Source organism: Bombus affinis, chromosome 18 (assembly GCF_024516045.1).
Source record: "Bombus affinis isolate iyBomAffi1 chromosome 18, iyBomAffi1.2, whole genome shotgun sequence".
NCBI classification, from domain to species: Eukaryota; Metazoa; Arthropoda; class Insecta; order Hymenoptera; family Apidae; genus Bombus; species Bombus affinis.
Genome location: NC_066361.1, coordinates 177,242 through 204,486, shown reverse-complemented (window position 1 = coordinate 204,486; position 27,245 = coordinate 177,242). Strand labels below are relative to the sequence as shown.

General features: G+C 37.8%; 1 protein-coding gene and 2 long non-coding RNA genes across 4 annotated transcripts; 2 read left to right on the top strand and 1 right to left on the bottom strand.

The window, feature by feature from the left end:
• Nucleotides 1-3,609: 3,609 nt before the first annotated feature.
• Nucleotides 3,610-15,270, top strand: LOC126926630 (uncharacterized). 2 transcript variants are annotated; one of them, XM_050743049.1, is made up of 5 exons: nt 3,610-4,976; nt 13,076-13,175; nt 13,279-13,353; nt 13,436-13,525; nt 13,628-15,270. In XM_050743049.1, exons 1-2 carry the CDS (start codon nt 4,052-4,054, stop codon nt 13,162-13,164), a joined length of 1,014 nt encoding a protein of 337 aa, XP_050599006.1. In that variant the 5' UTR covers nt 3,610-4,051; the 3' UTR covers nt 13,165-13,175; nt 13,279-13,353; nt 13,436-13,525; nt 13,628-15,270. The 2 variants fall into 2 exon arrangements, 1 of the variants encoding a protein (XP_050599006.1); XR_007714691.1 differs by lacking the exon at nt 3,610-4,976 and adding an exon at nt 10,912-12,991.
• Nucleotides 15,271-15,276: 6 nt separating this feature from the next.
• Nucleotides 15,277-22,752, top strand: LOC126926714 (uncharacterized). The gene is made up of 2 exons (XR_007714805.1): nt 15,277-15,556; nt 21,350-22,752. It is a non-coding gene; the product is annotated as an uncharacterized LOC126926714 (long non-coding RNA).
• LOC126926699 (uncharacterized) lies at nt 18,727-21,620 on the bottom strand. Its single transcript, XR_007714789.1, has 2 exons — nt 21,472-21,620; nt 18,727-18,819 (listed from the first exon to the last, which is right to left on the bottom strand). It is a non-coding gene; the product is annotated as an uncharacterized LOC126926699 (long non-coding RNA).
• Nucleotides 22,753-27,245: the final 4,493 nt, after the last annotated feature.

Sequence of the window (27,245 nt, the reverse complement as noted above, 5' to 3'; positions counted from 1 at the left end):
TACAAGAACTAAAACAATCTAAAACAACCTTTAAATGCTCGATTTTCAAAAAAATGGACCTAGTAAAAAATCACTTTTTTCGTGATAAATTATTATTTGTTTGGAACAATCTTGGGCTAATGTAGAACAACTTGGAATAACAACAAAAAATCTGCTTCCTCAGAATACCTGATACGTAAAATAATGCAAATAAGTTTTTGTTACTATAATTATAGAATTATAATCGAGATAGCATCAAAGTGGAATTAGTTTAATGATAGCAATTCTGAGCATTGGATAATTCATAGGAATAAATAAATATTAGAATTTTATTTAGAAATATAAAATCTTTATATCTGGCGTTGTTTGTGAAAACATTCGTTAAGGATACGTTCCTTCGCCGATTAACATTAGAACTACCGATAGTTAACACGTAGCTATTTCTGCCAAAACCTGGAAAAATGACTGGTCTTTAAAATATACGTAATAATAGAATATTTTCATATTTATTGATTTCTTACTTTCTTACATAAGCAATTCCATGTTATGTAATACATTTTTGGTATATTAATCCATCTGGGACTCCTAAGCGAGGATTGACACATTTATGAAATTTTAGAACCAGTCATTTTCACTGGTATTTGTATATATAGCCTTGATATAAAATTATTTTCAGTTTGAATACATATAAAACAAAATAATATTAATTATATTATTCTTTTAGTTATCGCTGCGAAAGTCATTATATTATTGCAGAAAAAAAGATATAACATGAATAGGGAATTAAAAATAAAATTGTAAAACCAGTCAATTTCACTGGTGTGGTAGTTCTAGTGTTAAATATAATCATTCATTGATCGATAATTAAAAGTATACAACAAAAATCCTTTTAGCTAACTTATTTAATCAGATTACAAATTCCTTAAATTAAGGACATTTCTATTCGCTTTGACAATAATACCGTATAATAAAAGAATCCTCTTTTCTTACTACTTCTTTACCTACAATACTAGAACAACCCAGAGCAAAAATATGAAAACTGGACACGCATATAAAGCTGCTTTTGCTCTTGCATCGATGTCATTTGTCGGGCCGTGTTCCAGTCATCAAATTTTTGTTCTGAGTTGTTCTGGTGATGTAAGTATGTGTTGCAAAGAAGAACTTTTTACTGTAATACTATTCTATATAAAATCAAAATATTCACTATAAAGACATTCGCTTTTTTGGAATTATTTCTGAAACCTTCTGAGATAAATCATTATTTGTTTGGAACAATGTAGAATAAACGTAGAACAATTTGGGACAACTTTGAAAAATACGTCATTTAAAAAATTAGATGCTAACTTCATACAGGCGGAAAACTTGCAGTTTATTTTTACGATCATTTTTACGTAAACTTAAAAGTTCAAGACATTGTATATTATATCACGTGTTTATTCTGCGCCCCATTAGATCTTTAGGAAGCTGAACGAATAGTTTTTGTGAAACGGTCTCATATCAACGAGATAGTTACGAATAAAGACTGTAAACAAATACGTTTATTCGTCAGATTGAACATTTAGACAAATTTCCTGTTGTTTCAAATGACCTAATTTTATAAGTAAATTTCATTAATTTAATAAATATAGGTAAATTTTACTTTATGTACAAAAGGCAAGTCACTTTCAATCTAAATAGATAATTATTTAATTATTACTATAGAAATCAGAATTATAGTCATCTTTGTTTATATAGATTTATTTATTTATTTATTTATTTATTTATTTATTATTATATAGATTTATTTATTGCGATTGAAATAGAGAATTATAACTATTTAATTAGAACTTAATGTAGTAATATGATACTAAATTGATAGTTCACAGCTCAATTTACAACTTACAACAGCCCACAACTTGTGAGCGACTACTCGCAACTGCCACTAGTCACAACTGAGTTCTAACTCTAACTACAACTATTGACTACTGATCATTGACCCTTCTCTCCATCAACATTTCCGTTTTATACCAGAGTTTTCGGTATTACTACACGTACACGTGTCTTACAACTGTTGACTCAAGACGGTCACGGACACCTTTCTTAACACGCCGAATGCAACGCCAGTTTTACAAGCTTTGGCCGTGGCGCCACGATGAAGTTTTTATTGAAATGTTACCTACAAGAGATATGTTTTCGATGGATAATTATCAAAGTCACTCGATTCACTTATTTTTACGATTATCAATTATCTCATATTGTTTGTTCGCGTTGTTAAAGAATTGTTCTATGTTATTACGTCTGGGGTCCTGCCGTAAACCATAATTCATCCCTTGATCATACTTATTCGGACCCGCAATAATCCTAAAGAACAGTAACAATATTTTCAGTCGCAGCATTTTTTACTTTACTGTCAAGGCCCTTAATTGCCATCAAATATCCTTCAAAACGAAACGTTCCTTGGGGTTATTGTTCATTAAAGTAAAACACGGAAAAGGCGGGGTTTCCCACGTTCAAGAGCCACTGGCGGGAGGTGAGGGCGCACGTAATAGATGTATATTTCATGTATAAATAAAACTATTTGTAAATGTTTTATATTGCATTGATTTCATCACGCTATTGTAATAACGATAGTAATAATAAAAAATTGATAACTATTTACATTTGTTCAAAATATGTGTTTCTACTAATCTTGGTGCGCCGGTCACCGATGACCCACGAGGCATTCAACGTGTTAATAGCTCAATGACCTAAAGGGTCAAGGGTATATGGCTCATTGGAATTTCCTCAAGAGCTTTCCACGATACGACATTACTTTAATAATTAGTTTGGATCATTTATCAATTTTATCTTACTCATATCTTACATATTGTTTTTAAAGTAGCAATGTCGAAAGAAACTACAGCCGAAGTTTTCGAGAAACTTTTTAAGGAAACAGCAGAGCACCAAGTCCATGAACGTAAAAATGACAGAAATTAAAAAATGCTTTGCCTCAATTGATCAAATGCGAAATTTAAATAATAAAATAAATGATTAGTGTAATATGAAGTTGCAAATATCGATCAACTTTTCATTTCCTATTTGATTGAAAATTTAATTAAAGATCATATTCATTAAGAATGTTTTCTACAAGCAAAAGATTTAGCTATAAATAATATCTTTTTTGTTTCAATGTAGATAAATTTATTATAAAAAGAAGAAAGTGGAGGAAAATGTATAAGTCCCCTTACTACTTTGATTGAAAGAATGCTCACAAGAAACCAAGAAACGATTTGAAAAGAAAAGATATAGCAAATTTTTTAAAGACTATATCTAATCTTTTCTCCAAGCATAAGGGAAAAATCAATAAAGATAAACATATTAATTTATGCTATAAAGACAGTGCACACATACACATAGTAAATAGAATACAATAAAACTTCAAATAAATGGAATTAACTATTTTGTTTATCGCATTTTGTATATTAGCGATTAATAATTTATAGTTAATTATAATTATAATATATAATGTATAATAACGTATAATATATCAAGAGGCTAATTAGAATACTTCCTATGATAGACATTGCCACATTAAGTATCAAATACTTTCCAATCAGCTAGAACCTCGGTGGTGTAGCCAGCTACGCGCGTTAAAGCCAGTTGACCGTGATCCTGCGAGCAGGTTGGTCCACTCGGCCCAAACAGACGAATGTAAACAGTTCAGTCGGTTAACAGTCGATAAAAGGTCGAGTATGGAAGAAAGTGCTGCGACGCGTGCAAGTGTGTATCGATGAATATTCTAGAAATCGTTTATAAAATAAATATGTGTCTGCGTTAATATTAATGCCAAATGTAAATTTAATGTTTCCATAACAATATTTCGACCATCAAGATCTACAATTCTCAACATGGTAGCACAAATCGTGGTTGACGAGATTTAAAGTTATGGGACCACGTGTAATCGGGAGTGGATATATAAAAAAGGTTGATTTTGAAAAAATTGGAAATAAGTTCTGAGGAGATAAAAAAGCTGTTGGCGGAGCAGATAAAAGGAATCTGTATAGTGAGGAGAACTGTTTTTGAAAAAAGGGTAAAGATAAAAAGACGAATCAAGATGCCATTGGACGATGAAATTAAAATTCATGTATTCGATGGACGTGATTACAAAGCGTGGAAGAAAAGAATATTAATGTATTTAAAGAGTAAAAAATGTTACGAACCGGCTACACGAAAGAAAATGGACACGGATGCGAAAGATAACTGGAATGAAAAAAATCAATGGACGATGAACTACATCTATTGTAGTATAACAAATAAGCAATTAGAATTTGTTGGTGATCAAGACACTGCTTACATAATAATGAAAAAATTTGATGAGATGTATATGAAGGAATCAACAGCATTGCAACCTTGTATAAGACGTAGACTCGGCATGATGAGTTTGAAAGACTTTGAGGAATCAAGTACATTTTTCACGGAATTTGAGAAAACGATAAATGAATTAAAGGGTGCTGGTGCAAACGTAAGTGAACGTGAAAAACTCGATTACATGCTGAAAACACTACCAGAATCATTGATCTATGTTGGTGACTTAATCGACTCATTGAAAAAAGGTGATCGAACTTGTGAGTTTTTAAAAAATAAAATTACAATGTGGGAAACGCGTGGCGAGACGAAAAGGTCAAATGTTTTCAAAGTTGAGAAAAGAGACATAAAGTGCCATGACTGTGGAAAGTGCGGCCACATGGTAAGAAATTGCACAAACACGTGCAGAGGCAGAAACAATGACGCAAACAATGGAGGAGCGCAATGGCAAGGAAGTGCGTATCAGCCGCAGCAGAATAGGGGTTGTGGCGGACGAGCTTCTGGCCAAAGAGGACGAGGATATGGTCAGCGTGGATTTGGTCAACAAGGTCGAAGCAGAGGTTGGCAACAACGCTACAACGGGGCAAGTCAACACGACGCAAATTATTCAAACAACGAGGACTACGACGACCAAGGAATTGCCTCCTTCCTAACGCGAGTAGAGCGCGATAATAGTAAGGATACTATCACATTATATACCAGCGATATGCGAAAAATAGATTAGATATTGGATAGTGGATGTTCAGATCACATTATAAATGATGACTCTTATATTTTTTTTTTATTTATTTATTGAAATTCACAATTTGTCCAATTTGGACATTTGATGGAATTTTTTAACAGTTAAATTAGCATGTTGGTGGCTACCCCCAGCGGGGTACCATCCTCGTGTTTGCTAGGTTATGTCCTTTATAAGGTCTGCTGGGTGCTTCCTTTTTAGTCTTCTGTCCATGTTTATGGTTTTGTACGTTTCCGCAGCTAGCCGGTTTGGGTGTGTTGCTATTCTTGATTTGTATTTTTCTGAATATCAGCTAATTTCTTCCTTGACCGTTGGGATTCCCAGGTCCCTCCGTATGTCTTCGTTTCTGACGTACCAAGGTCCGTTTACTATTGTTCTAAGGATTTTAGCCTGTATTACCTCTATTTTGTTTATATGGCTCATTGCTGCCGTCCCCCATAATGGTATTCCGTACGTCCAGATTGGTTTTATGATCGTTTTATATATTTTTAATTTATTTTCTATGCTTAATTTGGATTTTCGGCTTGTTAGCCAATGCATTTGTCTCCCTGTTTTCTGTATTTTTTCTACTATTGATTTGATATGTAGTTTCCATGTGAGTTGTGTATCTAAGTGGAGTCCTAGGTATTTGACATGCTTTGTTTGTGTTATATGCGTGCCGTTCATTAGGATGTTTGGTGGTATCTTTTTTCGTAGCGTGAATGTAATATGGTTGCATTTATTGGGGTTTGCTTTTATTTGTTTTTCTTGTAGCCAATTTTCTATTTTTATGATATGTTCTTGTAGTATTTTGACTGCCGTTTCTGGGTTAGTATGCCTGACTAGTATAGCTGTGTCGTCCGCGAATGTCAATACTGTGCTGTTGGTAGTTGTTGGTATGTTCGCCGTGTATAATGTGTATAGTATTGGACCTAGGACGCTTCCTTGTGGTACCCCGGCCTTGATGTCTTTAACTTGAGAATGTGTGTCCTTGATTTTTATTACGAAGGTTCTGCTGCTTAGGTAGGATTTTATTAATTGGTGTATTTGTTCCGGGAATTGTTTCCTGATTGTTTGTAGTAGACTTTCATGGTTAATTTTATCGAATGCTTTCTCTATGTCTATAAAGAGGGCTGTGCAGTATTCCTTGTTTTCTAGTGCTACTATTATTTCGTTTATAAGCCTGTGCATTTACTCTATCGTGGAGTGTTTGTTTCTGAAACCAAATTGGTGATCCGGTATTAGTTTTTTTGTCTCTATCATTGTTTTTATCCGGAAATATATTATTTTTTCCAGTATTTTGGAAAATACTGGAAGCAGTCATATTGGTCTGTAAGATGCAGTTTGGTGCGGGTCTTTGCCTGGTTTATGTAACATTTTGATCTGTGCTAATTTCCATGGTTTGGGGAAGTATTGAATTCTTAGAATTGCATTGAATATTATTGTCATTAGTCTTATTGCTTTTGGCGGAAGGTTTTTCAAGATTTTACGATTGATTAGGTCGATTCCTGGTGCTTTGTTGTTTTTTGTTTTATCAATTATGTTTCTAATTTCTTGTGCTGATGTTTTAGGTATGGTGTATTCCTTGTCGGTTGTGGTAATAGTGGTTTGCGGATCCTCCTCCTTATGACTTTTGAGGTTGCTGTTGTTGATAATGTGTGGTGCGAATGTGTTGAGGAGGTGGTTGGAGAATTCTTCAGCTTGTTCTTCGTTGCTTCTTGCCCATGTATTATCTGCTTTTCTGATTGCTGGGACGGGTATTATTGGCTTCCTTATTTTTTTCGTGGCTTTCCATAGTGAGTAGTTGGTGTTCCCGTATGTGGAGAGTGTCCCTATGAACTTTGCGAATTCGTTATTGTTGTGCTCCTTTATTTTGTTTTTTATTTCCTTTCCAAGTTTGTTTAAGTGTTTTTTGTTTTCTCGAGTTCTGTATTTTTTCCATTTTACTTTTGCTTTTCTTTTTTCTCTAATTTTGTCGAGTATTTCTTGCGGGATTGTTATTGTTTGTCTGCTCGTTGATTTGGGTGTAGTGGCTGTCCTTGCTGCTTCTTGAATAGTTGCTGTCAATGTTGCTACTGCCTCTTCTATGTGTTCAGGAGTTTTCAACGGGATGTTGCAGTTTATTTTGCTTTCTATTATTTCTTTGAAAGTTTGCCATTTGGTAGTTTTATTGCATAGTGTTTCTGGTTTGCTATAGTGTATTGGTTTGTTTCTGTATTCAATTATTATGGGTGTATGATCGGAGTTGAGCTCGAGATTGGGTGTTATTTTTAGTATATTTGTGTTTAATCCCCTTGTAACTGCAAAATCCAGAAGATCTGGTTTTTTGTTCAGGTCAGTCGGCCAATGTGTCGGTGTTCCTGTAGATAATATATTGAGGTTATTATTTCTAATTTATTTTTCCAGTGTTTTGTCTCGAAGTGTAGTGTTGCTTGACCCCCATAGCGTGTGCTTTGAGTTGTAGTCTCCCGCTGCGATGTACTTGTCCCCTAGGTCCTGGAAGTATTCTTCCCACATTTGTGATGTTATTTTGTGTCGCGGAGGCACATATACTGCTGACAACTGGAAGTAGTTACTGCTAGTTTGAACTGTAACGGTGGTTGCTTGTAAATATTCTTTGTTAACTTGGCTGTGTAGATAATGTTTGATATCGTTTCTGACTATCACTGCTGTCCCTCCGTGAGCTTGCACCCCTCCTGAGGAGTGTTTGGTATCATATATGGTGTAGTATGATATTTTCATGTAACTTTTTTTAGTGAAGTGTGTTTCTGAGAGAAGTAGTATGTCTATATTGTTATTGTATATGAACGTTTTAATTTCGAGGGCCCGTTGTTGTAGGCCGTTTGAGTTCCAGGCTGCTATTTTTAGAGTGTTCGTTTTTATTTTTTGCTTAGCACGTTTGTATGTAGTTGTAGCATGACTGTGATTTGTTGGGTTTGCTGTCTGAGTACTGCGTTTTGTTCGCTTATTGTCCTGGTTAGCATTTCGGTGTTCTTTATGGATTGTTTGAGCAGTTCTTTGATTTCTGCAGTGTCATTGTTACTATTGCTGTGGTATTGGTTGTCTGTGTGCGTCGATTGGCTGGTTACTTGAGCGTAGCTTAGACTACCAATGGTGTTGGTGCTGATGGGTTTGGTGTTTATTGCTTGCTCTGTATTTGGTATTATTTCGGGTTTTGTGCTGTCCTGTTGGGCTTGTGTGTTAGTGATTATTCTGCTTCGTAGGGGCGGGAAGAGTTTACGTTGTAATTGTTTTCTGACTTCACATCCTTTATAGCTGGCTGGGTGGTTTCCGTTACAGTTATAGCATTTAACTTCTTCTATTTTTCTAGAATATGGGCAGTGTATAGTTAAGTGGTTTTTTGCGCACTTGACGCAAGCTGGGCTTCTGTTGCAATAATTTTTAATGTGTCCGTATTGTTGACACCGCATGCATTGAGGTATATCTTTTTTGTGTCGTGGTGGTTTCACTGTTACTATTGTGCTTAGTATTTGTTTGATATCATATATTTCCTTGTTGTTGTTTCTGGTTTCCAGTTCTATTAAGAATAGTGGTAATGGTTGCTTCGTGTCGAATCTTGTTATATTGTTTATTGTTCTTGTTTGATCACCAATTTTTGCTAACTCATCGCTTAGTTTATGTATGTTCGTTTTAGGATGCAATCCTCTTATGACGATTTTATAGCTTCTTTCAGTTTTTAGCTGATACGTGTGGTAAATAGCATTTTCTTCTTTTGATGCTTTTATAACTTTCCTATATGTTTCTAGGGTGTTTGTTTGAATTTTTACTTGTTCCAGTTTTGTTTGCTTTATTGTGTAGTTGTTTTTCTCGTCTAAATTATTTAGTAGATCGATGAGCGGGTCTATTATTTGGGCCTCAACAAAAATTAGTGGTGGTTTTGTAATATGATTTGTTTGAATTGTGGTTTTATTTGTGGGCTCAGCGTCTGTTTCTTCTGTTAGTGAGCTGAAGGAGTTGCTTAATGGTAATTCTTGCAACCATCGCTGCTTTTCTGTAACTGGGTTTCCTACGGCACTTATGTCTGGAATTGTTTTGCGTTTTTTGCTAGCCTTCGCTAGCTTCCAGCTTTCGTCCTGATAGTATCTTTCATAACCTGGATTGCTCTCTTCCTGTCCCCGCTGCTCTTTTGTTTCTTCTGTATCCATGTTAATTTGTTTGTTTTTTATATGTTTCTCCCTTTGTTGCTATGTTTATTGTTGGTATCTGCATTGCTCTTTTATTTCCTCCTCATTATCACTTTGCAGCACTATTACTTTGAAGCACTTTTTCCCTATTCACTTATACCTGGAGAGCACGACCCTCTAAACACGTCCGTCCTCCTCTGCTGCCCGAGCAGGAGTCGGCTTGTTTTATTGAATACGAAAACTTAAAAAACCCGATAAATGTAAGAGTAGGAGACGGTAGAACTTTAAAAGGAACAAAAGTTGGAAAAATTTTAACTTACTTTGAAGTAAACAAAAGAAGGGTTAAAATTATAATGTCCGATGTATTTTACGTGAAAGAAATGGATAATAACTTGGTTAGCTATGCGAGAGTAACGAATAAAAATAAGATAGTCTCAGCAGGAAATACTTCAAAGATCTATAATAAATACAGAAAGTTGATAGGGATCGCATTCAAAGATCATGGTTTATATAAAATAAGTAGTTACATTGAAGGGCAAGAATCTCACGCTAAAAATGTAGAAGAAATGACGAATAAGGAAAAATTTCACAGGATCCTAGGACGTGTAAACTTTAATTATTTAAATACGATGTGTAAGAAAAAATTAGTTGAGGGAATACCAGAAAAATTTTAGCAAGTACAATTAAAATGTGGTACATGTATCCAAAATAAAATGCACAGTGTACCCTTCCAGAATAATCGTAGTAGAGCACGCGAAATTTTAAAATTAGTACATACTGATTTAAATGGACCTCATAAAAATAACGGGTTTGATGGATCTATTAGGTCATCCCATAAGTTCGTGCCGACTTTTGTGTATACATTTCATGTGTCGATTTATAAACATACGGCGATATGGGACCAATGCACTTGAAAAATGGGAAGAAGTTGTACAACGAGAGGGGGATTACATTTTTTCATGAAACTGAAAGGTATATAAACAATCTTAACATATATAACCGCTCGAAAAACGGAACGAACTTATGGGATGACCTAATAAATATTTCTTAACATTTATAGACGATTACAGTAAGTGTGCATTGATTTATACTTTGAAATCGAAAGAGGTTTACTATTGTTTCCTTGATTATATAAACAAAGTTGAAAATCTTACTGGTAAGAAGATAAAGAGACTAAGATGCGATAATGGAAAAGAATATATGAACAAAAACAAGTACAATCTTATTAGGGAAAAGGGAATTCTCCTAGAACCATGCCCGCCTTATGTTCATGAGTTAAATGGAACAGCTGGGCCCTATAATAGAACAATCATGAATTCCGCTAGATGCTTATTACATGATTCAAAACTAAATATCAAATATTGGCCGGAAATAGTTACAACCGCGGCGTACTTAAAAAATAGAACCATTATGAAAACATATGAAAATAAAACACCAATCGAAATATTGTTAAGAAGGAAACCGAATATAAATAATTTAAGATTCTACGGAAGTAGAGTTTTCGTAAGAATACTTGAAATTAAAAGAAATTCGAAATGGGACAATGCTATGAAATACTTTTAGGTTATGAGAATGTTGGATATAGGATCTTAGATAGTAATAAAATTATAATTGCAAGACACGTAGAATTTATAGGTGAAAATGATAATTTAGTAGGATTTCAAGGAAAGGATGAATCAAATAACGAAACGGAAAAGGATTTTGACGAACATTCGGATATAAACGAAATTCATGCAAGTGAAACAAGTGACGAAAAGGTCGAGCAGGTTGTAATAAAAAAGGAGAGAAATTTAAGTTTAAGAAATTTAAGAATCAGAAGAAAAACTTGAGGACATAGAAAATAATTTGAGAAGGTCAGGACGGGAAACAAAGAAATCTCAAAGATATGACTAAACGAGCTCATATTTCATTTATGTGAATGTAGTTAACGGAGATAGTCCTCAAACATATGAAGAAGCTTTAAGTGGAGATGACAGCAGATCATGGAAAGAAGCAATGGATCGAGAAATGAATAGTTTAGTCAAAAATAAAACCTGGCAATTAGTAGAGAAACCAAAAGATAAAAAGGTATTAGATCTAAAATGGGTATATTCGAATAAATCTGACAATCGTAAGAAAGCGCGACTAGTTCGAGGCTTCCAACAAAGGAAGTACTGGAAGATTTATACTCTCCAGTGGCAAAAATGCAAACGCTGAAGTTATTACTATCTTATTGTTGTCAATATGGTTTGATGATTATGCAAATGGATGTAGAAACAGCATTCCTAAACGGAACTATAAAATCGGAAGTATTTGTAAAACAACGTGTGGGTTATGACGATAAAAGCGGGAAGGTATGTAAACTATCAAAGGCGTTATATGGATTGCGTGAAAGTTCAAGAGTTTGGTATGAATGTTTCGACGAGTATATAAAAAAATTAGGTTTTCAAAGAAGTGAGAGTGATTATTGTCTGTATATGAAGTATGAGATGATGTTATATGCTTAATTCTATTAATAGATGACTTATTAATATGTGGAAAAAACAAAAGAAAAATCGATGAAATTAAAAATAAATTGTCAAACAAATTTGCGATGAAGGACTTAGGTGAAGGAAAGACTTACTTAAGAATAAACATTGAATACGATCATAAGAAATGTGAGATAAAATTAGATCAAAATAGTTATATAGAGTCATTAGCGAAACGATATAATATAGAAAATAGTAAACTATATTTTACACCAATGGAACAAAACTTAAATTTAGAACTCGCACAATCAGCTTCAGACGATATAAGATATAGAAACCTCATAGGAGCTTTATGATATATTAATACTGGAACAAGATTAGACGTTAGCTATAGTGTAAACTATTTAAGTCGATTTCAAAACAGTTACGACGGGACCCATTATAAATATGCATTGAGAATTTTGAAATACTTATATTTAACCAGAAAATTAAGATTGACTTATGAAAGAAATTTGAACGCTGAAGTCATTGATTGTTTTGTTGACGCTGATTGGGCTAGAGATAAAATAGATAGAAAATCCACTACGGGATTTATCATAAGATTTTTCGGAAACGCAATTTACTGGAAATCGAGAAAGCAAAACAGCGTGACAAAATCATCAACAGCCGCCGAGTATGTACTTTGTCAGAAGCAGTGAGTGGAATATAATTTGTACAGAAATTATTGAAAAATTTCAAAATAATGATCGAGGGACCAATAAAAAATTACGAAGATAATTCTGGAGCGATTGCGATATCAAAATTTAGAAAGTTGACAAAAGATTCTAAGTACATTGAAGTTCATTTCCATTTTGTAAATGAAAGTTACGAAAATAAAGAGATTGACATTATAAAAGTAGATTCAGAAAACAATGTAGCTAATATTTTAACGAAGGCTCTAGGGAGAAAGAAATTTGAAAATTTTAGATTACTTTTAAAAATGGTTTAATTTTCATAAAAGGAAATGAATATGCAGCACAAAATTTAGGAGGTGTATTGAGATATGCATAATTTTTGTGCTGGACTATGTTAAATGCGTAGTAGAGATATTTGTATTTTGATATCAGTGTGTGGAGATATGTGTGTGTGCGACGACTGAAAAACAGACGAATGTAAACAGTTCAGCCGGTTAACAGTCGATAAAAGGTCGGGTATGGAAGAAAGTGCTGAGACGCGTGCAAGTGTGTATCGATGAATATTCTAGAAATCGTTTATAAAATAAATATGTGTCTACGTTAATATTAATGCCAAGTGTAAATTTAATGTTTCCATAACAATATTTCGGCCATCAAGATCCACAATTCTCAACAGACTGTTATCGTGCATCTTTTAGTTTAATTGTAATATTGTTGTAAATTTTTAATAATATTATTTTCTCTCATATATGTCAAGGCAATTGAGGTTAGTTTTTTCATTCATTTCAGCTCACAATCGTATACTATGTTCTACGGAGTGGATCCATAATTTGTCTCTGCGGAATTTCTGCATGTACACTTCCTTCTACTATGATTAATCGTGCACTAGGTACGCTTCAATTTCACTGCCTTTAATTATTTTATTGAATTAACACGTTTTACATTTAAATAATGGTTAGAACACAAATAGTAATCTACCTTTTGCTTTTTAGGTTTCCACTATCTGCACTATTCGACAAGCAGTGTCACACTCCCTTTGGTTTAACCACAATATTGTTACTAGTAGTGTTAGTAGTATTATATATTGTATCATAGTAGTATTATATTTTGTATCAAGACAATTGAGGTTAATTTATCCATTTGTTTCAGCCGGTTGTCGTATGTTATGTTCTACAAATGTGGACTTATGACCTGTCTTTGCGTATACACTTCCTTTTACAATGATTAATTTTTCACAAGGTACCGTTCACTTTCACTGTTTTTAATCATTTTATTGAATTAACACGTTTTATATTTGAATAATGGTTAGAACACACATAGTAATTTTCCTTTTTCTTTTAGGTTTCCACTATCCGCATTATTCGACAAGCAGCACTACACTATACCTTACTGCACTGCGTTGCCTTTTGAAATCGTTTGGTTTATTGTTTATTCCGGTTATACGCTAGTTTTAACTTGTTTAAGTGCACTGTTCGCGGAATCCCTTTCACTTCAATCATGACGTTTTGATTTTCTAAAATTTCTAACACTTTATGCGGTCCTGAATATTGATCGGAATATTTTCCTCCTCTAGGTTCCTTTAATATATATACTAGGTTTCCTATTTTGAAATTTTGCGGGTTGATTCGTCTATCCTAGTATTCTTTTGATTTTAACTTGAATTTCACCAAATTTTCTCTTGCCATTTGCTGCACAGTGTTGATTTTATCGAACAGATTTCTGAGGTATTCTGAGTATGTTTGTTCCATGTCTTCTTTGATTATTATTTCACTAGTGGGTTCTCTGGCCAAGTGCCCAAAGACTAATTCGTGCGGGGAGAATTACGTTCCTTCGTGTACAGAGGTATTATAAGAAAACATTGCTAATTCCACCCATTCGTCACAATCTTTGGAATTTTCGATATATAACTTGAGATATTCCGTTAACACGTGGTGTAAGCTTTCGATAGAGCCGTTGCTTCGTGGATGATATGCTGTCATGGTGTATCTTTTTATCCGAAATCTCTTTGCTACCTTCTTTATTAAGGAAGATGTAAAGTTCGTTCCCTGATCGGTTAAGATCGCTCTTGGTGAACCGAATCGACAAATGAATTGCTTAATAAAAACGTCTGCTATTTCGGCCGAAGTGATTCCATTGATCGGAATCCCGAGCGAGTACTTCGTTAATAAATCTTGAATCGTTAATATATATTTGTTTTCCCTTTGTGTCTTTGGTAATGGACCGATGATATGCATACTGATTTTGTCGATAGCTTTACCCGTTGTATCAGTGAGTACCATTGATTGCTTCGTTTTTTTTCTAGTTAACTTCTTCACTTGGCATTCTTTACATTGGCATTCTTACGTACTCCTGGATTTCTTTTTTCATGTTTTCCCAATAATAATGTCGTATTCTTTGGTAGGTTTTCGTTACTCCTTAGTTCGCGCTTCCACTAGTGGGGTGGTTACTTCCCCGGTGCAAATGGTAATGTGTATTGTTTTTGCTAGGAATACTTCCTTCAATTTCTTGATTATGTGTCGCCATGGTAGCTCATCTAAATTTCCTTTATTGATACCGAAGGATGTAAATAGCTTTTCGTTTACCACGTCCAGCAAGGACTTTAACGAGTTCAACAAATTTTCCGCTGTTATTGGAACGTTTCTGTTTTCTTTCACGGGTAAAGATATTATTTGTTTTCCCGAGTCTTGATATAATCTTGCTCTTTCAAACTTTATAATGCGGTAGTATAATAAACTCATAATGCGGTAGTTTCCTTGCTTCCTTTATTTCTGAGGCTCCTCTGTCCACCGGATTTCCTTTTGTATCGATAAAAATCATTTTATGGTCGTTTACATTCACTATCGAATCTCTTGTTTCTAAGATCTTCAATTCTGTACGTACTGTGGGCTTGGTCCTTTCTTCCCGTTGTCGTGGCAACTCTTGTGTAGGAAGGTATTCTCGAATGACTGCTCTTCTCTAATTTCCTGGATCATGGGATTAAGGGAGGCGAGGCATAGCTTCAAATATGGGAGAATCCTCGGTTGACGTGTTTAATTTAAATCTTTTTAGGAGTGGACGACGAACCGGTGAATTTTCTTCTCGTTTCCTGATTGGTAAACATACCTCCGGGGGATTTCTAGATAACGCGTCCGCATTAGCGTTTGCTCTGGCTTCTTTATATCGAATGTCAAATTCAAAATCCGACAACTTTAAGTTTCACTTCCAGATACTTGAGGTAGGATCTTTTACAGAATATATCCACACCAAAGGTTTATAATCGGTTATGTTGAGGTTATTCGGTATATTTTCGAGCTATCGCGGGGAGACGCGGTCGTTAGAATACGCGCCAACGGGAGTCGTAAATTCCCGTTACGATCAGAATGATCGACACCACGAATAGTTCGATCCCCGTATTTCGATTAAGATAATAGGGGTGATTCAGGTATGATAACACTGTGGATCACAGAGTTAAAATTTATATTTCCAACAATTAATATACACGAATAAATAGATATAAACACTTAAGAACTTATCACGCTGCAATAATAGAGTAGCACGGTATGAGACTTAATGTTAGATCTTTGACTCAATGTGTAACGTTCGACGCGTCACAAGGAACTGATCGACTTTAGATGATTTCCTTGTTTCATCTTTAAGACGACCCCCACTATACTTAGGTCACGCCACCGTTTGCGCCTATGATCACATATGTCTGTTCTTGCGTGGAAAACGTAACGGACCAAATTCGACGTTTCGAGAACTCGCTGCTTGGCGACAGCTATGCGCTCGTCGATACATTGTATATGATCCGGCGGTCAGATAAGACGATCTGACTGAGACATTGTAGGGCCGCGAGTGACGGTTAGAAAATACAGCCTGTGTTAAGCCTAGTGGCGTAACATCCTCCCCCCGTTGAGAGGGTACCGATCAAAATTCTGTAGAGGTAGAGTTAATTAAATCTTCGATCCGCCTTCTTGTTGATTGTTGCTACCGTGTGGACTGTGGCCGTCCAGAAGATGTCGTGGTCGCCAGGAGGAATTTCATGATACGGCCGAAAGGCCGGTGCGCTGAGGGTATTCGTCTGTCCTGGATTCTGGTTCGACGTCGCGCGGAGGGCGCGATGAAATTCACGATCCAGGACGCGTCGTGAAACAGCTTGGCCCATGAAGTATTGTGGAACACCTCGGCCCACGAGGTGTCATTGAATGAAACTCCGATGATGCATGGTACAGATTCAAACACGTCGCAGAGTTTTGTGTTTGATTGGGGACCTGAGCTCCCCCCGATGTTCTGGCCCAATTGAGTTGTCTTGTCCCACGTATCGTAGGTTGTTTCATGGTAAGACCTTGAGCAGGTTTCGCCTTTCTTATATGGTATTTCTGCAACATCAGACCCGTGAAAGTATTGCATATCATTTGGACATCCTCGTTCTTGTTTCGGCTGTGGAAACGTGGAGGAGGTCATGGTTGATTGAGGGATGAGGCTCCCCCCGTTGACCCCATCGGATTGCGCCTTCTCGCTGATGGCTGGTAGTTGTACCGGCGTAGTCCAACAATCCGCAAAAGACCAAATCAGCGATTTGTCCGACGTAGTGATCTGTGGGCTTAGTGGACGAGTGTTGAGATCAGCTGGCGCGTTCTGAAAACTACCGACAATTAAATGATTAGTCATAGTAGTAACAGCGTGGAGATTATCTCGATCTGGGTCACTCGCAGGCGTGGCTCCTCGCGGCCATGGCGATGGAGAATTCTTCACTTTAGGGCCCGGAGAAAGATTCTCTGCTATGATGTCCATGTCAGGTGTAACATGTAAAGTGGTGTTCCCCGTCGGCGGAGTTTGATTCCTGTTGTCCTGGACGGGATTCACTTCCTTCCGGTCCAGTGGATCGTGAGAGGTTGGCTGAATGAAGACACTTCGTGGCGATTTGATAGCAGCGGCGGATTCACTGGTTCTCGGTCTCGATGACGGGGCTTGCCGTGCGACACGTTGGTTACGTCTTAGCCGCTCGTATATATCTTCATATTGCTCTCTGATTTCGAGATCGCGCGATTGTCCATCCGAGTCTAATAATTCTATCTCGAGTTGGACAGCTTCGACTTGATGCGTCGACTCGTGTTGGACTTTTTGCACTTCGGTCAAATGTTCATTGCGGCCCACTGTGGATGAGAACGTGTCATAGGAATAGGTCCAGTTCTCGAAGGCACCGTCGAACTGAGGCAAGCTGACCTCTGGTAAAGTGATTGGTGTCGGCTCAGGGTTCACGCATGAGTCGCGTGTTTTTGTTGTCGAGGGGGTTGTTGCTGGTATTTGGTCAAAGAGATCTATGAGTCGTGTGTTAATCTCCAGATACTCTTGCAACAAAGAGGCTCTACAAGCAATTTCCCCCTGATCTAACACTTCTAGCTCGTCTTGAACCGCGCTTAATCTCCTCCAATACTCGTCGAACGAATTGCGGCAAGATACTAAGTAGCCGTTGTTTACTTGCCCAGACTCTTCGTATTCATCGAGTTGGCGTTTCGTGATTGTAAAGCGGTTGGCGAGGCCGCTTCGTCTCCGCCTCAATGTGCTGATCGAGTCAGGTTGAGCCATATTTGATTTTAATGGTAGGAACGATCTTACCTGGATCAAATGGGCGTTGGTCTGAGAGTCGGTTTTTACTCGCTACAGTGTGGCGTGGGCTCGTGTAGATGCTGAACGAAGGAGGTGTTCCTCTCCGGTGGCGGCTCCTTTGGTCAGTTGACTAAGGTGTTGGAATGTGGATTTCACGTGACACTGTATAGTCACTGGTCAGTGCACTTCTTTGATGGTACGTGATCCGGCTCGAAGGACCATGTATTTTCGAGCTATCGCGGGGAGACGCGGTCGTTAGAATACGCGCCAACGGGAGTCGTAAATTCCCGTTACGATCAGAATGATCGACACCACGAATAGTTCGATCCCCGTATTTCGATTAAGATAATAGGGGTGATTCAGGTATGATAACACTGTGGATCACAGAGTTAAAATTTATATTTCCAACAATTAATATACACGAATAAATAGATATAAACACTTAAGAACTTATCACGCTGCAATAATAGAGTAGCACGGTATGAGACTTAATGTTAGATCTTTGACTCAATGTGTAACGTTCGACGCGTCACAAGGAACTGATCGACTTTAGATGATTTCCTTGTTTCATCTTTAAGACGACCCCCACTATACTTAGGTCACGCCACCGTTTGCGCCTATGATCACATATGTCTGTTCTTGCGTGGAAAACGTAACGGACCAAATTCGACGTTTCGAGAACTCGCTGCTTGGCGACAGCTATGCGCTCGTCGATACATTGTATATGATCCGGCGGTCAGATAAGACGATCTGACTGAGACATTGTAGGGCCGCGAGTGACGGTTAGAAAATACAGCCTGTGTTAAGCCTAGTGGCGTAACACGGTATATAAAGAGAGAAAAACGCGTGGATAAAGTGTAAGATACAAAATATATATTTGATTTAATAGTGAAATACAGGAATACAATTTGAGCTGGTCCAGATCCGCACGCTAGCAGTGTTACCTTATAACTGAAAACCCCGAAGCCAACGTCGCCTGTCTACTGTTTATGGTCTGCCTCCCTGCTATTCTTTTGTCTATATGCTGTCGATGGCTTCAGCGCTTGAGAAAGCTAAAAAGACGAAATGTGGAGATTTCCTAGAAGTGGTGACCACTTCAACAGGTTATAATAGTAAATCTTTTTCCATATAAATACGGTCGGAAGTGTATTGCGCTGTAAACTATTGCTAGACATTCTTTTTCTATCGTGAAGTAGCTTTGTTCTGCGGGGTTTAGCAATCTCGAGGCGTATGCGGTCCTTTCTGATTGGTCCTTGACTTAGTACGCCGCCTATGGCGTATCCGGATGCGTCTGTCGTGAGATTGAACGGTTGAGAAAAGTCTGGATATTGCAGGATGGGTTCTGTTGTAAGTGCCGTTTTCAAAGCGTTGAACGCGTCTTCTTGACTTTCCGTCCACTTAAATGCAACGTCCTTCTTTAGTATTTACCTTTACCTTTGTGTCAATGATTTCGTAACTTAGGAGAAATTAGGTATGAATCTTTGGTAATATCCAGCTAGTCCCGGAAATTGTTTAATATTCTTCGGTTTCTTTGGCCATTGAAAATTTAAAACTCACTCGAGTTTCTTCGGGTCTGGTTTAACTCCATTTTTACTGATCACATGTCCCAAATATTTCACTTCATATCATAGGAATTCACACTTGTCTGGTTGCAATTGCAATTTAGCTTTCCGTAATCTGTCTATAAGTTGGTTGAATTTAATTTCATGTTCACGAAGGGATATGGAATAAATCACTGTATCGTCTAAGTAAACAAACAATTCTATTCCTTGCAATTCTGATAATATGAAATTCATCAACCGTTGGAACGTTGCTGGTGCGTTTTTCAGTCCAAAAGGCATTCGTTTGGCCATACGGCGTCAAGAATGCTGTTTTGTGGACACGGATCTGACGGATCTGATGGAATCCAGATGCTAAGTCGAACGTGGAGAAATACTTTGCACTTCCCAACTGGTCCAATATTTCGGTAATGTTAGACAGCGGATAAACATCGCCTATCGTTTTGTCGTTTAACTTTCTATAATCGATAATCAATCTCCATCGTTTATTACCTTGGGAATCCGGCTTCTTCAGTACGATCCATAACGGAGAGTTGTACGGAGACGTCGATGGTTCCACAACGTCCGTTTCTAGTAATTCTTGAATTTGACGATTTATTTCTTCTCTATGTACGGGCGGGTATCGGTACTGTTTAACGTTAATCAGTATCTCGTCTGTAGTAATAATTTCATGCTGTAAGATATCTGTTCCTTTCAGCGTCTCGCCTGGAAGATGAAATCTGTCTTGATTTTTCTGTATCAGTGCTTCAACGTTCCTCTTTTCTTCTTCGTATCAATGTTTCAGTCGCAACAATTCCACTATTTTGTCGAACCTAGTTTCTTTAGATACTGAAATAACGTTGCACGTAGTATGAGAGAGCGAAGTGGGGATTGTAAATTTTTTAATTACCATTGTAGGTACGGTAAATTCGTAATCCCTTGATGTGGCATTAATTACTTTTAGATAACCCCATCCCTTATCGTAGGTTCCACAACCGCGTTTCCGAAATAGACGCCCTTAATCGGTTTGATTTCGGGGATGAATCCCTCATTTGCCTCCGGATTTGCAATATTTATAGTACAGGGTACCGAACTTCGTTTCGGCACAATTATCTTTTCTCTTGTATCGAACGGAATATAAATATTTCTCCACTTAATATGTTTTTGCCCGTAATCCAAACGAGCTCTGCATCCTGCAAAAAATTCGGATCCTAAGATTCCGTCTTGATCGATCAGTAAGGAATCATCAACTACATGAAAAGTAACTGGATGGCCCGCAACCTGTATTTTTGTCTGCCCTAGAGTGACCAGGCTCGTTACCGTAATTCCTCGAACTTCAATTTTTTCTTGCTCGTTCATGATCGCTGAATCGGGTAAGGCAAGTTTCTTGATGATATTGATTTCTGATCCAGAGTCTAATAGCAAATTTGTCTTAGTTTTTAAATCTGGGGAGACTATTCTCGCGGTAGGAGTACTTGGAGTTTCGTTTATTTTTATTGAAATAATCTGGAGAGATCGTCGTCCGAATCTGAGTCCGACACTTGGTGATTCTTGTTTGCTTCCTCGTGGTTTTCTTTCTTCGTCGGTTCTTGATTCTCCAGATTTCTTGATTGTCCTTGAACGCGATTGGACGATGGCTTTACCGGAGTGTTCGTCGGTTTTGGCGTCGGTTTTGCGGGAGTCGTTTGTTGCGTTCGGTTGCCTGCCGTCAGTGCCGGTCTTCACGTTGTAGTTTGTACCCTTGAGCGATTTATAGCGTTGCTCCTTCGAGGTTCGCCCTCTCCCCTCGAAGGATTCGTTTGGTTTCCCGACTTCCCCAACGCGTAAGACACAGTTATCCCAGCATCTACTCTTACTTTAAATTTATAACAGTGTCTTACTAAATATCCAGGCTTCTTGCAATAGTTACATATTATAGGGTTTTGTCCTTGTTGAGGTTATTCGGTATATAAAGAGAAAAAAACGCATGGATAAAGTGTAAGATACAAAATATATATTTGATTTAATAGTGAAATACAGGAATACAATTTGAGCAGATCTGCACGCTAGCAGTGTTACCTTATAACTGAAAACCCCGAAGCCAACGTCGCCTGTCTACTGTTTATGGTCTGCCTCCCTGCTATTCTTTTGTCTATATGCTGTCGATGGCTTCAGCGCTTGAGAAAGCTAAAAAGACCAGATGTGGAGTTTTCCTAGAAGTGGTGACCACTTCAACAGTCTTGGAACGCTCGGACGATTCTGCGTCGGCGGTGCAAATCTTCTAAAGATTGATATCCGGCTAATTTTACTCGCACAAATACTTCGTTCGGGAGTCCCCTAACGAAGGCTTCTCTCGTATCCCAATCTATAGTATCTTGAACATCCGCTGGTACGGTACCGATTTCACATCTTTCCCCGTCCATTATTGCTATCCTCAGATTTCTAACGCGGTCTACGTAGTCTAATATATCTTCTCCCGGTTTTTGACACACCGCTGCTAATTCTCCTTTATATTCGATAACTGTTTTTCCCGGACCGAACATATTTTTTAACCTATTTCCGAAGTCACTCAAGGTCAACACTACACTGTCTTCTACGGCAAGAATCGCATGTCCGAGAAGTTTATTCATGAATAAGTTCACTAAGTGAGGTTCTTGATCTCTTGGCACCATCTTTCGGGTTCGTTCGCACGCCCTTAAAAATTGAAATGCCGACGGTCGATGGCCATCGAACACTGGCACTGACTGGATCGTATCTTTTAATTTAATTGGTTGGGAAATACTATCAATCAATTGTATTTCTTGCGGAATTATTGGCGTTGATGTTGGAATTTCGGTTTCTCTCGATTCCCTACTTATACGCAGATCTTCTTCCACTCTATTTAGTACGCGAAAATTCTCACCCCACGCTTAGAATTTTTCTGACAACGCCGCGATCGCGTCCTCATTCAGTGGGTCTCGTGCAACAGCCATGTTTTCTTATATATATACATATATATGTCGGGTTGGCGTTAAGATTTGAGTTAGGGTTGAGGGCGTGAAACGAATCCCTATTGGCGCTAGACGTGATCATTATGCAATAGAGGAGATATTTACTAGTGCAAATATGACTATGATGAAATTGGACAAGTAATCGCGATAATTAGATACTCGAGAAGCTAATGACAATGATCCTAGGCTCACTAACGAATACGCGGTCAAGGGGATGACGAACTCTACTTTTCTTCAGCGTCTAAGTTGTACTCAATGTTAATGCACGAGGCAATCACTACGTATCTGAGAGTTACTTGAATCGTCTTTGAGATCGTACCGGAGAGTGGTTCTCCATCACGGTAACGCTGTCGAGGAAAACTATGATGGGTGTGCCCAAGAGCACGAAATCATCGGATTCGTGGAGAAAAGCCTTCATTCGGAAAGTGAGGGAAATTGGCGTTACTGTTAATTGGTCAATTTCCATGTTGGTGGTTAGGGAAGGGTGCTAGCCGCCCTTAAGAGAAACTTCGAGAAGAGGAAGCGTCGTTGGTGAGAAAAATAGATTTCTCCTATTTTCTCGTAGTTGGGACGAGGACTGTTTGTCGGTTTGAAGGACTTTAGTTAAACAGACCTTAAGATTTATAGCAGGTCCTCGGGCTAGCTGAACATGTACTGTGGAGACGCGTCGACATCTGGTAATCATCTTACTCAAAGAATAGAGTCTGCGTGTGGCGAGCCACGGGACAGAAATCGTTGAAATGCTTACCGTCGTGCCCCGTCCTAAGTATTTCTTTTAAGGAGAGCTATAGAGTTACTTCATGCCTTTGTTAGACAAAACGTTCATCCCTTGACCGCGACTACGTTCGGCGACTGGTTGTCGCCTCGAGCCCGAGCTCACTATCATAAATCTCAAATAAGTACAGTCGAATCGAATGACAACAGTTTCTTAATTCGGCTATGGTGAAATCTAAATTACGATACTAGGGGTCTTCCCAAAGTTCCGAAGGGAAGGTTCCAGTATTCTTTCATCTCCGACATATATATATTTTCTGTCAATAATTGTAAAAACTTTAATCCTATGTGGAGCGTATCGCACTGCTTGTATCAACTTTAGTCCTCCGTGGAACGAATCCCACCGCTGCCATCGAAGATTTTATTCTTCTATATTCTGTTACGTTTTCGTCAATTAGATCGAAAATTTGAAAAAATATTAGAAATATAATCTCGACGAATTTAGCGCTTTTTTAAATTTATTTATTTATTTGAACAATACTATTTGAATATTTGAAATCTATATTTGAAAATTCCGATCGATATTCCGAACGAATTCCGATGACGTTCTCTAGTATTCCGTTATTATGTATAACGTTAATATTACGCAATAACGAATAACGATATATAGCATTACAGTATAAGGTATAACGTTATATAGTATTGTGCTACAATGTATGACGTTTTGTAGTATTACGTAATAACGTATAACGTTATATAGTGTTACGTTTTCGTCATTTAAATCGAAAATTTGAAAAACTATTCGAAATCAAGTCTCAACGAATTTACCGCTTTTTTAAATTTATTTATTTATTTGAACGATACTATTTGAATATTTGAAATCTATATTTGAAAATTCCGATCGATATGGTAGTTGCTGCCATCAAAAGCAGTCTAAGAACTGTTGCAATTAGATATTTTATTATTACTTACCTTTTCGGAGATCTCGAACAGTCGTATTTTCTTAATAGTTCTATCGATAAATTAAATACATGTGGGTAGCGTTAACTAGCGTTTAATGCAACTGGCAAGTAATTTCCTCGTTTTGGCAAACCTGCTATGTGCAGGAATACTAGCGCGGGAGAGGATTAGAATTGGTGAGAATAAATATTCGATTTTGATATACAAGATTTATAGTAATTTTATTCAAGTATACTGGATTATAATGGTTGTTATATGTTTATATATGTATACTCATTTCGTAAGTTTTTATTCGCTTTGATCTTATTATATTTCTAGATAAGTATTTTCTACCTCAAAGGTTTATTTTAATTCGAATGGCTTCTGACGGGATTTATCTTTCGAAATTTTGAATATTCAGAGTCACAATAATTTGTAATAGGTTATTCTAATTTGATTGGTTAATGACAGAATTTATTTCTAAAATTTCATATTTTCAAGTCGCAATAGTTTGTAATGGTTGCCGTCGCACGATATACATATATATAGACATATATATATATATATATATATATATGTCGGAGATGAAAGAACACCGGAACTCCTCCTTGGATTCGCGGGAATACCGCAACTCTGTAACTTAGATTAAACAAATGCCGCACCGATTATTCGAGATTTATGATCATGAGCTTGGGCTCGAGGCGACAATCAGTCGCCGAACGTAGCCGCGGTCAAAGGGATGAACGTTTTATCTAACAAAGGCACAGAGTAACTCTATACCTCTCCTTAAAAGAAATAGTCGTAGCGATACGTGGCAGTAAATACTTCAATAGTTTCTATCCCGCGGCCCGCCACACGCAGATTTTGTCCTCCGGGTAAGATGATCGCCGGGTGTCGGCATGCCTTTGTGGCGTATGTTTAGCTAACGTGAGGACCCGCTATAGATCTTAAGATTTAGTCAAGCGAAGTCCGTCAAATAGACTTTGTTGCAACTACGGGAAGATAGGAGAAACCTATCTTCCACGAGCGTTGCCCCCCGTCAACAACCTCCCCTCAAGGGCGGCCAGCATCTCTTTCAAAACGCCGATTTGGAGATCGACCAATTAGCAACAGCGCTAATTTCCCTCTCCTTTGGAACGAAAGCTTTCTTTGACGAATCTGAGGATCTCATATCCTTAGACCCACCCAATATAGTTTTCCTCGACGACATCGTCGAGACGGAGAGTCATTCTTTCGTACGATCTCATCGACGAATGACAGTGCCACCTTACAACCAGTGAATACCTCACATCTAGTTAACAAAGAGTTAGACTTGAACTGTGCAAGAACATACGTTTACCATCCCGTGACCGCGGATTCGTTTCGAACCTAAGGTCATTATCACTAGTGCTACGAGTGCTAAATCTTGTTAATGAGCCCGTGCTAATAAACTCTCCGTTGTATCACGACAATGGCTAATTTTAATGAAAATTCATTAAACGCCCATCTCCATAATCCTGACTTCATATATATATATATATATATATATATATATATATATATATATATATATATATATATATATATGTCGGAGATGAAAGAACACCGGAACCTTCCCTTTGGAACTTTGGGAAGATGCCCTAGTACTGTAATCTAGATTCCACCATAGCCGCATTAAGAAATTGTTGTCATTCGATCTGACTGTATTTATTTGAGGTTTATGATAGTGAGCTCGGGCTCGAAGCGACAACAAGTCTCCGAACGTAGCCGCGATCAAGGGATGAACGTTTTGTCTAACAAGGGCATGAAGTAACTCTATAGCTGTTCTTAAAAGAAATACTTGGGACGGGGCACGACGGTAATCATTTCAATGATTTCTGTCCCGTGACTCGCCACACGCAGACTCTATTCTTCGAGTAAGACGATTACCAGACGTCGACTCGTCTCCACAGTACATGTTCAGCTAGCCCGAGAACCCGCTATAAATCTTATGATTTATTTAACTAAAGTCCTTCAAACCGACAAACAGTCCTCGTTCCAACTACGGAAAAATAGGAGAAATCTATTTTTCTTACGAACGGCGCCTCCCGCTAGCAACATTCTCTTAAGGGCGGCTAGTACCCTTCCCTAACCACCAACATGGAAATTGACAAATTAACAGTAACGTCAATTTCCCTCACTTTCCGAACGAAGACTTTTCTTCATGAATCCGATGATCTCGTGCCCTTAGACACACCCATCATAGTTTTCCTCGACAGCGTCACCGTTATGGAGAGCCACTCTTCCGTACGACCTTAACGACGATCCAAGTAATTCTCACATACGTAGTGCTTGCGGTAACCCAGAGTATAACTTAGACACTCACGAAGTATAAAAGTTCGGCATCCCGTTGACCGCGGATTCGTTATCGGACTTGAGAACATTGTCATAGTGCCGCGAGTATCTAAACATTGTGATTAACTACCGTCGCTGTAATACCTCTAACTTGTGTCAATAAACTCTATCATTGTTACACCGCACCAATGGCTAACCCCAACGAAGATGCATCGAACACCTCTACCCCTAATCCTAAGGTTCACCCGAAATATATATATGTCGGAGATGAAAGAACACCGGAACCTTCCCTTCGGAACTTTGGGAAGATCCCTTAATACTGTAATCTAGATTCCACCATAGCCGTATTAAGAAATTGTTTTCATTCGATCTGACTGTATTTATTTGAGATTTATGATAGTGAGCTAGGGCTCGAGGCGACAACTGGTCGCCGAACGTAACTGACGTCAAGGGATGAACGTTTTGTCTAACAAAGGCAGGAAGTAACTGTATAGCTCTCCTTAAAAGAAATAGTTGGGACGGTGCATGACACCTGACATTTCAACGGTTTCTGTCCTGTGGCTCGCCACACGCAGACTTTGTCCTTCGGGTAAGATGATTGCCAGATGTCAACGCATCTTCACAGTATATGTTTATCCGACCGAGGACCCGTTATAAATCTTATGTTTCAGTTATACAAAGTTCTTCAAATAGACAAATAGTCTTTGTCCTAACTACGGGAAGATAAGAGAAATCTATCCTTCCACGAATGACGCTTCCCGCTAGCAACTTGCCCCCAGGAGCGGCTAGCATCTCTTTCAAACCACCAATATGGAAATTGATCAATTAACGGTAACGTCAATTTCCCTCACCCTTCGAACGAAGACTTCTCTCTGCGAATCCGATAATCTCGTGCCC